Here is a 14,614-nt window from a genome sequence, read left to right as displayed (position 1 = left end):
AAGTCAAAGTAAAAACCATAAATAAACTACTTGGGACCAGGTTGAATACAAATGAATTTATAAATAAACCTATAGTGAAAACTACTTCCCACAAAGCTTGGCTGTTTATTTTTTAAGAAATATTAGTGTGTAATTACATTGAATCAATATTTTTCACCCAAGTGTAATATTTACACTCTTGCTGTTTCATCATTTTTTTAAAGCAGCTTTATTTTAATGATCTTCAAAGTGTCCAATAGTGAGGAAAACAACTCTGTGGCTTCCAAGAAGAGCTGACTATCTAATAGCAGCTGCGATTAATTTCCATTTGGGCATTTTTAACCCTCCCTGGATGCTCAGCAAGATTTTAAACTCAGAAGCAAAACTGGTACAGAGTTGTAGGCTGGAGAGTGCATGGTGAGAAAGGGAATGCTGGGGCATTGTTTTCAAATGGAATTTCTAAATATCCTGGAAGAGGACAGCAGCTGGGGGAAGAAGAATAGGAATAGGTAAAGGGTGTGGAGGGGGGGCAGTGGAAGTGCAGAGGTGGGGTCTGGATGAGGCAGATATATTGTCAGGGAAGAGCAGCTGGTAGCCAGTGGAAGCAGAGTGGGTTCTTATGTAACTGGGAGTGGGGCAGGGAGAGCAGATGCTGCATGGTGTGAGGAGCAGTTGGTCAGCTGGTGACTTGGTTTAGCCAATGGCACTTCACGGAGAAGCAGCGATGGTAACGGGGAACAGAGCCGTGGTGATGGCAGTGAGAGGGAAAGGAATGGTGGTCAGTGGGGGCGTGGACTGCAGCCAGAGGGAAGGGCAGGGTCATTGGAGGGAGAAGTGATGCAGGCAAGAAGGGAGGGGATAGAGGTCAAAGAAAGGGGGACCAAGGTTGCAGGGAAGGGGACTGATATTGGAGGAATGGAAGGAGATGGCAGTCAGGGCTTGTGGATAATGGCTGGAGGAAAAGGGATGGCGGCTAGAGGGAGCAGATGATGATTGATGGGGAGGGGTGGTGGCTGAAGGGCAGGGGATTGCGATTGGTGGGAAAGGGAATGGTGGTCGGGCTTGAGGATGCAGATATTGTTTGAGGGGACTCTTTGGTTCTCATCTGGGGAGTAGGTGGTGGTCAGGTGTACCAAATGGTTTCTGTTGGGCTTCTGCTGATGGTTGTGGGAGGAAGCAGAAAGCAGTTGGGGGACTGCTGATATTGGACAGGGGTGATCAGAAGGAAGTCCATGATGTAGAGTTGTTGGTGGTTACAGATGGAGCAGAAAGTTCTCGGTGTGAAAGCAAGTGCTGATTTGAGGTCTGAATTCAGGGCAGTCGGGGAAGGAGCGTTGGAGTTGATAGGAAATAGCTTGCAACAGAGGTTGAGATTTACTGGGTAATTTGTTCAGCCAGTGAGGATGCATTCATGCTTGTCCTGATTCACCTGCAGGGCTCTAAAGATCATCTCAGGTATCCAGCTCCGCTTAACTCCAGCACTGTCATTTTTCCAAAGCCTAGAAAACCTGATCCATATGAGTTAAAGGTAGGCAGTCTCATTATAGCACTTAAATCATCACACTAGCTTCCTATTGGCAGAATGGTTCTCAATTAGAAGCAGAAGTGGGCAAATTTTATCTAATTTTGGTTCCCGTTTTGTAATTAGGGGTTAAGATACAGCCCTATGAGTTCTGAGAGCTTGATTACTTATTCTGCTAACATCGCAGTAATGGGAATTAAATGTTAAGCATTTAATAAAAAATCCCCAATTGCACTTTGTTAAATTAGAAGATTGGTTGAAAGATCAAGTGTAGCAGCAAAGGTTGATGAATGTACGTGTAGTCAGTGGATATCACTGGAGTGTAAAAATGAGTGGAAAAGGAAATAAATGATTTAAACCTTATGCACTGCACTCACTGGAACTATTAATATTTTCTGAAGTAACTGAGAAAAAGTATAATGCAAACAAAAAATTAATTTTATCAAATAGTTAATAACCATCAATCTGCAGCAAATGCACAATGTACTCAAGTTGGATGGACATTTACTTAATACTAAAACTGTAGAGATCTGATGGTTATGCAGAACGTGCTACCCATGTATAACAATGTATATATTAAGAGTTTGGTAGTAAAGGTTCCATTGAGTTATAGCTATTGATAATTATGCTAATGATGATCAGGTTTGTCGCCACCCTGCTAATCTGAAATCAGTCATTTTTCACAGTATATCCAAAACCATGAGGATTTCATGCCTGCAGTTTACACCCGTGTACTTTGGGTGCTTGTGGATGGCCTCCCAAATCTTGGAGCTACTTGCATAAGATAAAAAAACAACAAAGACAGGCACTTAACAACAGGAGGACATACCTTTAAATAACAAACATGATATTGTTTGCAAACTGCAGGTAAGTTTTACATAATCAGGTTTCTGTGACCAAATCTCAGAAACACATACAGCCAAAGTTGGCAGCAGTATTTGAAACTGACACACTCAAAGAATGGTGCTATAAGGGGATTTGGTATGATTCCCAATGTTGATTAATCATTGTTGCCAATTGGGAAGATGAATACTTAAAAGATAAAACCTCAAAACATTTTTTTTATTACAAAGCTGGACTTGAGCATATACCTGTGATTTATCTCAACTGTTGTTGATTTCTTTTGGAGGAATGTTGAACACAGTCACAATTGACTCACTCCCAGAGATGGTACAGGAAGGGGATTAATATTGGTAATTAAGGAGCATTTCCCCAAATCATCTCTTCCATACCTCCTGCCATTTGTAAGGTGGTCAGTTGTGTGGCCTTTGAATATTCTGCCATGGAGAGACTGGACATCTCCATTTAAAATTAAATCAGGCTTGGACAGCATACTTGGAGTTAGATTTAAATGTAACATTTGCCAGGGATTAGGAATGAGAACATGAAATGCAGTTCCAGAGTGCTAAATACATTTCAGAGCATCCTTCTTGAATCAACAGTGTTGAAATGCACCCCAGTCATTCAACCAAAAGCTCAGCTTTCCTTCTTCCAACTGTGGCCTCTCATCACTGCTTTGATTGGCTGATCCCTGTTTCCATAATTCCCAGCCTGTAACTGGATTCCTATTGATCTCCAACCTGTCCCATAGTTCTCACACCTTCTCCTTGATCTCTGGCCTGCTCTGCAATTACCTGAACCTCTCTTTCAATCTCCAGCCTGTTCCACAATCCTCATGCTTGATGTCCTGCTGCCCCAATCTTGGATGAGCCTCCTGCTCTCCCACTCTCTGATCTCTCCTTCACCAAAGCTGGGGCTTTGATCCCCCTCCTACCTTCACTAAGCCTTAACATCTTCCAAATCGGCACTGATGAGCTGCTGGCTTTTCCTGCTTCACCCGAGAAATGGAACAAGGAAATTAAAATGATATTAATATCAGCCTGCTAACGTTAATATCAGCAGGACTTTCATATCCCAAGGCTTCCTCCGCCCTTCCTCTCAACCTATTATAAACACTAGGGTCCAGTGAGACAGACAAGCACAACTCAGCTTTTACCTTCTTCTGGACCAGGTGTAATGTTAGCCTTAATCTCAGGGCCAAAGGTATAGGTTTTGGCTTGGACATGGAAGCAGTAGGGAACTCCTTTAAACAAATCCCGAACCTTCAGCCAACGTTGATTGTTGCCTCGAAGATCAACTGTCACCACTTTACTCACACCTAAACAAATAGGAAGAAAATAAAAGAAACTGTTCCCGAAGTGAGTGCTGCACAAACTACACCGAGAACCAAAGAAACACGCAAGCATCTGACAACAAGGCGATTTAAATCTGCTGGTCAAGAGCTGGGCCAGCTTCTTAAAATGGATTCAAAACTCAGTGGGAGTAATTTAAATATTGATTGACAGCATAAAATAGGGCAAGGAAAGAAGTACTTTTTGGCATTTCCCCTCTCCTGCCTTTACCCTGGTCATAGGCCTTCCCTCTGTTCTCTCCTCCCTGCCACCTTCCTCTACGTCTTAAGAGCTGGTTACCGCAGTCCTCATGCATGGTCATCAACCTAAAATGTTAATTCAGGCTGATGCTGCCTGACCTGCTGAGTATTTCCAATTTTTTCTGTTATTATTTCAGATTTCCAATGTCCCTGATTTTTTGCTACTTCAATGACATTAGGCTGTCAAGTTGCTATAATCTGTCAAATTGCTATAATCTGATTTAAACTACTGGCTGAAGTTAAACCTATCTTCAATTTCTTCAGGTAAAGTTTATTCAAAGGATATCCATAGAGCATAGAAACACCTGCTGCTCTATTGAGCCAGTCTGCTGCAAGTCCCCCATCTGTAATGCTGGGGCAGTTTGTCTCTCTCCACTAGCATGGCCTAACCATCTGTGTACTTCTAACAGCTCTGCATTTTGCAGCTTTTACATTCCCTTATCTATGTTCTCTCTAACTGACGTCATTTCATAGCTGTAATGTTCTTTTGTTCATATTTTCTCTCTCTAACTGTCCATACCAACCTGTACATGGAAGGCCAGGAATGACTTCATCTACAGCTTATCCCCACAGCATCCCTGGCCTCACCTTATCAGAGATATTCCATTTGTCCTTTCCATCTTCCCGTCCTCCCTTCAACTTAAAATGAACTTGTTTTCTTTCTTTCCCAGTTCTGACAAGAGGCTTTTGAACTAGAATGTTAACTTTGCTTTTTCTTTTCACAAATGATGTCTTTTTATTTCTACTCTTTTTAGTGTGGTGTCCCATTTTCAGTGTCTTCTTCGTACCTTGTACAGATTCCAGTGGCTCATAGACCAGTCTGTATCCCTTGAGAACTCCATTGGGCATAGCTGGTTCTCCCCACAACACTTTCAATGTAGTGGTAGTAACTTCTGTAAATGTAATGAAACTGGGAGCACTTGGAGCTGTTGCATAAGAAAAACAAAAAGACATACACAGAAATATTTAAATGCTTTTATATATTCATGGCTCAGCTTCATATTGCCATACCATTTAGAATCAGAGAAAAACACATTCTATGCAAGGAAAAGCAAGAAGCTGGTAATATTGAACTTTGCAGAGACATTAATAAAAATATGGATCAATATTCACCCATGTATGTGTAGCATCCAGAGTGACCATAGAGTCATACGGCACTGAAGGAACAAGCATTTTATTCCATGCAGAATATTTTGAAGTATTTTGAAAATTTTGTTGCATAGTCTACCATAGTCTGCAGATTACTAATTCAGTTTGCCATGATGGACTCATCGTGACATGCCTAGAAACTGAAGTGCACTATACTATCTTACTCTTTCCAATGTTATTCAATTGGAAAGTATCTTATTTTCTTCAGCAGAACATGATATCAGCCATTTTCTGGTCATTTCACATCATACTGGAATTTTTTTCAGGCACTTCCTGGCGTCAGTCACCCTTCCATCCATGTCCTGAGTTCTATATCAGTATTGCTGGTGATGATGTCATTCCCTGTGCAACACTTCCTTTGGAGAACTGCAGGGAAAGTTAGACAATGTGGCCCTGGGGTTACCCACTGTTGGGCAGTCTTGGGACCAACATGGTGGTAATACTCCAGCACCTGCTTATCCGGTTCACAGACCCCAGCAGAGTGCTGCCTCTCCAACCTCCCTGGAACTACAGCTCTATCCCCAATGCTATCTCCTCTCATCCTCACACGCTTCCTAATGTACTGCTGGTTCTGATACCCAACCTAATATACTAGTGGTTCTTCACCCCCACCCTACCATCAAGGTGCTGCAAGTCCCTGATCACAATTTTTCCCACAAATAGATAGCATTGATTCCCAGCCCAGATCCAAAATCAAAGCCACCCCACCCAATCCCATCAGCAACTGTCAGTTTCCCGTTCCCAATTCCATCCCTGCCACATCTCTTACTACCACCCCCGCCCATTTGTCTAAGATTAACTTACTGGTCTCTTGCTTCCAATCCTCCTCTGGCACCAACTGTCTGTCATTTACCCCCTTTCCCCTCCAACATTACCATGGGCTTCTGTGTTTCACCCATGACCTCTGCCACTCATAGCCCGATTAGGCCTGTGTCACCTGACCTTCTGAGCTCGATTCTAGAAGAGTACCAGGAGCACATTTTCACCTTCAAAACTGCAATGCCTGATTTCTTGTGCTCAAGATTTAATCTGTGTCCATCTCCCTCAGGAATTAACCAAGATGTAGAGAATTCCTTGAATATTGCATTTAGAAAGCAATAAACTCATAAACCAAATAGCTTCCTTCACGCTGTGCATTTTTGGCTAAAAATCAACAAAATAAGCTCCGATTCTCATAACCACATGAGAATTCTAAATAGATCTTTCATTTTTAGTTCTTACACATACATTGGAGAATGAAACAATAATAACAGTGAAATTTCTTCTCATTTCCATAATTTCATTTTGACTGTTACATAGCAACTTACAGCCTAAAAGGAGGCAAATTGACACGCTAAAGATGAGCTATTCAGACTATATGAAATTCCCACTTTAGCCTTACTGTTTACAGTACATAAACTGCTAATCCAGATAAACTAAATGTTGTGAGGATTTCTGCCTCCACTATCCTTTCAGGCAGAGACCCCAGATCTCCATCGCTCTTTGTGAGATTATTATTTGATTAGATTCCGTCCAATCCATCCACCTATTATTTACATCTATGTTGCCTATTTGTAAACATCTCTGCGAGGGAAAATGGGTGCTTCCTGTTGATCTCTTATAATTTTATATGCTTTGATTAAATCTCTTCCCCTTCTTTTGAAGAAAATGATCCCACCCCAGACAACCTAGACTAAACTTTTCCACCCTTGGCACCACCTCAGAAAATCTCCTCTGTCTAATCTATTTGCAGTGAGCACTCATATTATCCCAGTGGACAGAAAGATCAGGAATTGTTACTTTTGAACATTGTTATTACAAATTGAGACGTAATTAGATAAATATAATTAGATTGCCCTTACACTCATGTTACTATTATTGACTTGAAAATGCACCCCATAAACTGCCCACAGTTGCAAACTTGTTAATCATGCTCCTTCTGTCAGTCTTCATTAGAAACCAGCGTACAACAGCAGTAGCACCGGGTCAAGAATTGAAATGGGAAGCATAGTGCACGGCGGTCTTTATTAGAGTGCTACCATTCTGTATAGGAAACCACATCACAATTCCAATTTCTGCAAGTATATTAAACCCAGATGATCACATTTTACACATGGTCTTCAATAGCATAAGCAGAATGTTATGAGGCAAATCATAGCTGAGCTCATAATCAATAGATACTTACATCCCAGCAGAAGTTATTGGATGGTAATCAGGAGCTCTGACTTGTATCTCCTTTAACTGAAAGGATGCCAAAAGTGGTGCTTTGAAATTGATCAGCTAAGATCAGCTAATTTAGCAGGCAATGGTCAATGAATATGACCATTGCCTCCCATTCTGTGCAGCACTATGTCATTACAGCTGAGACATCTTCCAAAGATGTCATGGGGGAGCCAACTATTCACTGCAACAATGAAACCAGTTGACTGCACTTAATGATATTTAAACAAGTTACATTACAGAGTAGGAACAAGATGTAAATTGATGCATGTAATTGTGCACAAGGTGGCCTGGATATATATATTGGAAGAGACGCTGCCCAAAAGGCCCATACCATTTTTTGGTGCAAGACTCCAAGATTCTACTGAGCATGAGACCCAAAGAATGGTTGTACAGACCTTACATGACAAAGCCTGTTCTCCAAGATTTCCTGCCATTGCCAAAGTATAAGTACCTTTCCCTTGTGTAGTATCTATCTCTATAATATAATACAGCATGAATAGCAGGATACAAAAGAACTTCAGTAATAATTATAATGTATAGTCATTATTAATGTATTTGGTTATGACAAATGTTCTGAATAACATATGAATAGTGAACCCATTTCTTACCAGCCTGTTGTGTCCTTCCTTCAACAGGTTCGCTCCTCGGTCCATCCCCAGCAGCATTGAATGCTGACACACTAACCACGTACATGGTGTAGCTTGTCAGGTTTTTCAGTCGGATGGTGTTCTCTGGGAGGAAGAGGATCCTCACCTTCTGTGTATCATTCCGGTTCTGTAGCTCCCAGTAATGGATCTGTAGATGCAATTTTCACATTTTTTTATTGCACCATATGAATGAAAGCAAAACCTGGGGACATGACAGAATTAATTCAAGTGCTGTACCAACCCAAGAGTATCTCATGAATCACATGCATTGAAAGGGCCGCAACTAAGTAACATGAACAAAATTCTTTCACTTTTCCTCTCAGTGTTGAGTGAATTGTATTTTCTGATTCTTTACTGTATTGCAGCTTTGCAAGTGCCAGTTTTGTTTCATTATTAATTTATGGGATGAGGGTGGTTCTGGCGAGGACACCTTCTTCAATTACTTCAGTCTTCTTGGTGGTTGTGCTTCCACAGAAGGGAAATTCCAAGGATCTAGACCACTAATCCTGACCAGTGAAGATGCCAACATATTTCTAATTTAGGATGATGTGTGACTTGGAGGGGAACCTGAAGACCATGGTGTTCCCATGTGCCTGTTGTCCTCATACTTCTTGTTGGTAGAGTTTGGGAGATCCTGTCTGAGTAACATAGGTGAGTATCTGTATTTTATAGATGGTACATTCTGCAGCCACAGTATGCAGGTGATGGGCAGAGTGTCAATCAAGTGAACTGCTTTGTTCTGGACGGTGTTCAAAGTCAAAGTCAAAGTCAGATTTATTGTCATATGCAGAAGTACATGTATGCACAGGTGCAATGCAGCAGTATCACAGGTATGTAGCATCATATAAGCAGCATTCACAAGAAAATCATAAATTAAACATAAATTATACACAATTTTTATAGGTGTTGATCTTCTTGAGTGTTTTTGGAACTGCATTCATCCAGGCAAGTGGCAAGATTTCCATCACACATTTGACCTGTGACTTGTAGATGGAGGGAAGATTTTGTGGTTTCAAGAAGCAAGCCACTCACAACAGGACACCCAGCCTTTGACCTCCTCTTACATACACAGTGTTTTTATGGCTAGCCCATTTAAGTATCTGGTCAATGGTGACCCACCCAGCAGGTAGATGGGGGAATTCAATGATTATAATGTCATTGAATGTCAAGGTTGAATAGTTAGATTCTCTCTTGTTGGAGATGATAATTTTCTGACATTTGTGTAGCAAGAATGTAACTTGCCACTTATTGACAGATATCTACATGCAGTTTAGGTCTTGCTGCATGCAAATATGTTTAAAGTTAGACCACTAAGTGCCCAAAGGGTTGAGAAATAGTAAGTGGTTTAACTATTCAGAAGGAATAATTACAATATAACTTGTAATAAGTGTGACAGAACTGGAGCAGAATATTTGTTATGGCTCTCTTTCTCTCTCCCTCTGACAGAACAGTCAGGAATTCATTCTGTTCAGTTGTCTGCTTGAGCTGATCAGGGCACTAAGCCTCAGACAATCCTTAACAGTAACTCATGTCACCCTGTCGGTCAACTACTCCAACCTCTCTGATTCTCTCTTGGACTGAGCTGCTTAAATACTGATTACAGGAGATAGGCAAAACTGTCACATCAATCATTATTGTAATTACATTTTCAAATTCAGCCGTTTCATTAAAAAAGGACAGGTGCATGAAATGGATTCCTCCTATCTTGGGAGCTAACCTTGGGAAACGGTTTCTTTTGTTTGGGATTTACCTTCTTCTAGACAGCTTGGTAAAAATGGCATCTTTTCAAACATGCATCAGATTGTTTCTTTGAATTGTCCCCTGGCACAGTTTATAAATAACTTTATCCTGTCCATTTTAAGGCTCGGTTGTTATTATTGACTGGCAGGTCTGGCATGTAATTCTAATAAAACTGCATTTTGAATGGTTGCATCACGGCCCGGTATGGATGCACAGGATTGCAAGCGGCTGCAGAGGGTTGTAAACTCAGCCAGCTCCATCACAGGCACAACTCTCCCCACCATCTAGGACATCTTCAAGATGCAGTGCCTCAAGAAGGCGGCATCTATCACTAAGGACCCTCACCATCTGAGACATGTCCTCTTCTCGTTACTACCATCAGGAAGGAGGTATGGGAGTCCAAAGGCCCACACTCAACAATTCACAAACAGCTTCTTCTCCTCCGCCATCATATTTCTGAATGGTCCATGAACACTACTTCTTTATTCCTTTTTTTTGCACTATTTATTTATTTTGTAATTTATAGCAATTTTATGTCTTTGCACTGTAATCCTGTCCTAATCCATTTTATTCTCCCAACAATCCTATAAACTATCCCCTAATCAACCCTGGTTCTATTATACACATGAGGGGCAATTTTTACAGCATTTAACCTATCAACTTGCATGATTTTGGGATGTGGGACGGGACCAGAACACTGGGAGGAAACCCACATGATCAAGGAAGAATGTGCAAACTCCGCATAGGCAGTACTGGACGTCTGAATTAAACTTGGGTTTGAAGGTATATCTTGTGCAGTACCTGTAGATCCTTTCTACTCTCCTTATTGAACCAGGGTTGATCCCCTGATTTGATTGTAATGGCAGAGTTAGAGATATACTGGGCCATCAGGTAAGCGGTTGTGCTGGAATGCAATTCTGCTCCTGCTGATTGCCCACAGCCTCGTGGATGCTCTGTTATGAGCTCCAGGAACAGTTGTGAATCGATCCTAATTTCTACATGGTAGTGTTACACACCACAATGGTGTCCTCTATGTGGTGGCAGGACGGTGGGATGGTCACTCATATCAATACTGCCATCTTCATCCCAAACAGGCAGATTGATAAGGATTAAGTCAAGGAGGGTTCCTTATTTTGGTCTACTCACCATCTGCTGCAGAGCCATTCTGGCAGCTTGGTATTTCTGGGCTCAGCCAGTTAGGTCAGTGTTGATACCACCAAGACACTCTTGTTCAAGTGGAAGTGAGTCCAGATTACCAGAAGCATCTGGTTGTTTATCCAAATAAGGGTTAATGGCCAATCTAAATCATTACTTTAATTTCCACCTCTCTAGGGTTTTGAGAATGACCGTAGAGTTGCCTTAGAATTGAATTTTGATCCCGTTGAACTTCAGATTTTCCATATTTGTGTGACTCAGATAGAAACTTCCTGAACCAAATTAAATATTGGGAAACTACATCTTCTTTACTGGAATTGTGCGTCAGTGCCTACAATATCATGTTGTCTCTTTCTTGCTCTGCTTCCCGAATGTAACTTAATCTGTTTATGGGATATGACATGTCAATATTTCCAGAGTAATCCAATGTGTGGCTCAGAAACCACATCAAATTTGACATGTGAAGTTCAGGTAATTAATTTTTACTTCTTATTTTTCTTAAGTTATCATTATTCTGTTTGTATTTAGTGGAATTAAAAGGTTGGAGAGGAATGTGCCTCATTGATTGGTAAGTCTCAACTTGAACACCAAGTTCTGTCAACATACGTGACAATGAGATCCATGCAAATCAATGGGAAAGTCAGATTTATACTTTGCACATAACCCTCAAGAATCCATAACATTCAGCTATGTGATCAAACAATTGGCCATGAAATAAGAAATAGGAGGAGTAGGCCATTTAGTCCTTTGAGCCTGCTCTGCCCTTCATCAAGGTCATGGCTGATCTTCTACTTCAATGCCATTTTCCTCCATCATTCCAATAATCTCTGATTTCTATACTATCCATAAATCTATCAATCTTTGTTTTGAATGAGCTCAGTGATTGAGACTCCACACTTTCCTGGAGTACAGAATTCTAAGGATTCACCAGTTTCTGTATGAAAAAGTTTCTCCTCATGTCAGTTTAAATAGTCTGTTCCTTATTTTGAGATCTTGGGTTCTAGACTCCTCAGCCAGGGAAAACATTCCTCCTGCAACCAGCCTGTTGATGCCTGTAAAAGCTTTGTAGGTTTCACTGAGATGTCCTTTTATTCTTCTAAACTCTAGAGAATACAGGTCTATCTACTCAATCTTTCCTCATATGGCAAACCCACCATCCTTGGAACCAGACTATTGAACCTTTGGTACAGTCCCTGTTTGGAAGTGTAGCAAAGGTTCTGACTCATTAAGTCTTCTAAATCCATGAACATTGGTAATATATTTTAGACATTATTTCAATGACCATCTCATATTATTAGTATCCAGCTGTCTTAAATTGCAGTAATGACTCATCTTACCACACTCTTTGAAACAGGTTGTTAATTTTAATAATTCCACTGTTTGACCATGGAGTGAAGCAGAATACTATTACAATCACACTCACTGGTAAATAAAGAGGATCTAGCAGTTTTAAAGGCTTTTTCTTTCCCTCTGTTGTTCCAATTTCATAAGTGTAGTGCTAATTTGACCTTACTATGCAAATCTCTTCTATTTATATTGCCTCTGTGTTTAACAATTCAATACTTTGCAAACGTAGAGTTGACACTATAAAATACAGAAAAACACATACAAAATGCCGGAGGAACTCAGAAGGTCAGGCAGCACCTATGGAGGGAAATAAACAGTCGACGCTTCGGGTCGAGGCCCTTCATCAGGACTGGAGAGGGAGAGGGCAGAAGCCGGAATAAGAAGGTCAGGGTAGGGGGAGGAGTGGGTCTCTATCACTGCAGAAAGAAGATAATTCCATAGGCTTCTACTTCCCAATATTGAACAATGCATAGTTGCCTGCATTTAAAGTGCCTTGAACTTACCACCATTCAGAGCTCGAACAATATATTTTTTAATAGTAAATCTGTCTTTTAAATTGGAAGCATAGAAGAATGTTAATGGAGGGCAGACAGAATGTCAACATAGAGACTGATGGAAAACAAATAACCTGATGTACCTTTTACGTCATTCCATTCCATTCCTTTCCATTCCAATGGAACTGATTGTTGACCTGACTAATTGCACATCTGCAAAGTTAAAGTGATGGCATTGCCTCAAGAAAGACTAGAGTTTCCTTCAACATGCAAATAGTACTGGTGTAGGACAGCACTTCATCTGGCTCTGGGAGGACTTAGTGTCCAACCCATCTGTATGGACCAGTGATTTAGTATTCTGCTTACTTGTCTGGAGAGAACACCATAGCCTGGGGAGAAACCAACCATTAGAAATAAAAGGCAAAAATCCTGGTCTCGCCTCTGATATCATGAAATTACCTTACGGAAATTTTCTACAAAAACACAAGTAACAGGATTATATAGCTGCATCTGCAAAAGCAGCAGTTAAATGTCATGGGGCCTCAATGGAATACTCTCAAAAATATAACATGGATTATATAACACACACAGTTATCCAGTTACACCACAAAGAAGTTTTTACTAAGCTCATTATGATTACCTTGTAACCTTGTATTTTCCCATTCTGTGCCTCAGCTGGGGGTGGATCCCATGCAACTTCGAGTTGGGTTGCTGTGAGAGGTCTTATCCTTACATCTTGTGGACATCTTGTAGGAACTAATGGAAGAACCACACAGAGGTTTAGTGGTGACCAAACAGAGCATGCACTAGGACTAAAAGAAGAGAAAAATGCTCACCTGCTTCTCCCACATAGACCTCTTTAGGACTGCTGGCAGGACTCTCACCCACCACATTAAATGCTTTCATTAAGATTTCATATTTTGTGTATTTCTTCAGTTCTGTGAATAGATATGAAAAAAACCAATGTATTTTACATATACAAAAGTTAAATCAATTATCTTTATTTACAATTATCACAGAACGACAAAAAAATAGGAAAGTGAGAAGAATCCTCCAAGTAAATGATGAGTAAGAGTCATGATTCTTTTGTCAGATAGCTTGGCCAGAAAAGTCCTCCTCAGATCTATGTTCACGGGTACCTCTCCCTGAGGTGGTGACAGATCAGAGTGAAGTTTTGTATCATTTTCTATTTCTGGATACTAATCCTATCATTCTATCATAACTAAGCCTCAGTCCTAACCAAATCTGTTCTATCCCTCGAGTTTGCTTAACTTTTATCAATCAGCATACTTAAAAACAGGGAGCATTCTCAAATGGAAAGCACAGCTGCCAGTGGCAAAGTAATTAAAATCAGGGACGATGAAAAAAATCAAAATTACAGGAAAGGAGGTTACAGAGATGAAAAAAGCAAGGCCATTGAGGGATTTGGAAACAAGTATGAGAATATTAAAATGGAAGTTCTGCTTAACTATGAGCCAATGTAGGCCAACAAGCACAAGTGTGATGGGTGAATGGGATTGGTGCAAGTTATGACATATGCAGCAGAGTTTGTAATGACTTTAGTTTAATGGGGGTGCAACAAGAATAGCTAGGCAGGAACACATTGGATGAGTTAAGTCTAAAGGTAGCCTGAGCCAGTGCTGGGGCAACTGTGTTATGTTTTGGAGGTGGAAATTTGTAACCTTAGTGATGGCCTGATTACATGGTCCAAAGCTCATTTGATCATCAAGGGTAACAGTAAAGTTGTAAAGTTTGGTTCAGTCTCAGACAGATGTCAGAGATGGAGTTAGTGGCTCAGGAATGGACTGTGAGGCAATGAATGGAGTTTCTCATAGGCACTAAAACCAAGGTCTTTAGTGTTCCCAATTTTTAATCGTAAGAAATTTATGTTCATTCAATACTGGATCCAGGCCAAGCAGACTGACAATTTAAAGTTAGCAGAGGGATG

General features: G+C 40.7%; 1 protein-coding gene across 1 annotated transcript in view; it reads right to left on the bottom strand.

Moving 5' to 3' along the window:
• The window catches only part of sdk1a (sidekick cell adhesion molecule 1a), a 604,439-nt gene that overhangs the window by 24,635 nt on the left and 565,190 nt on the right, over positions 1 to 14,614 (bottom strand). The window contains exons 36-40 of the mRNA XM_052021137.1: positions 13,503 to 13,604; positions 13,307 to 13,422; positions 7,892 to 8,078; positions 4,721 to 4,858; positions 3,498 to 3,659 (exon numbers count right to left, since the gene is read on the bottom strand). Coding sequence (XP_051877097.1) covers positions 3,498 to 3,659; positions 4,721 to 4,858; positions 7,892 to 8,078; positions 13,307 to 13,422; positions 13,503 to 13,604 — 705 coding nt within the window. The remainder of the gene's footprint in view (positions 1 to 3,497; positions 3,660 to 4,720; positions 4,859 to 7,891; positions 8,079 to 13,306; positions 13,423 to 13,502; positions 13,605 to 14,614) is intronic.

The sequence above is a fragment of the Pristis pectinata genome, chromosome 8 (assembly GCF_009764475.1).
Source record: "Pristis pectinata isolate sPriPec2 chromosome 8, sPriPec2.1.pri, whole genome shotgun sequence".
NCBI lineage: Eukaryota > Metazoa > Chordata > Chondrichthyes > Rhinopristiformes > Pristidae > Pristis > Pristis pectinata.
Note: the sequence above shows the minus strand (reverse complement) of the source record. Positions and strands in the feature narration are given on the sequence as shown.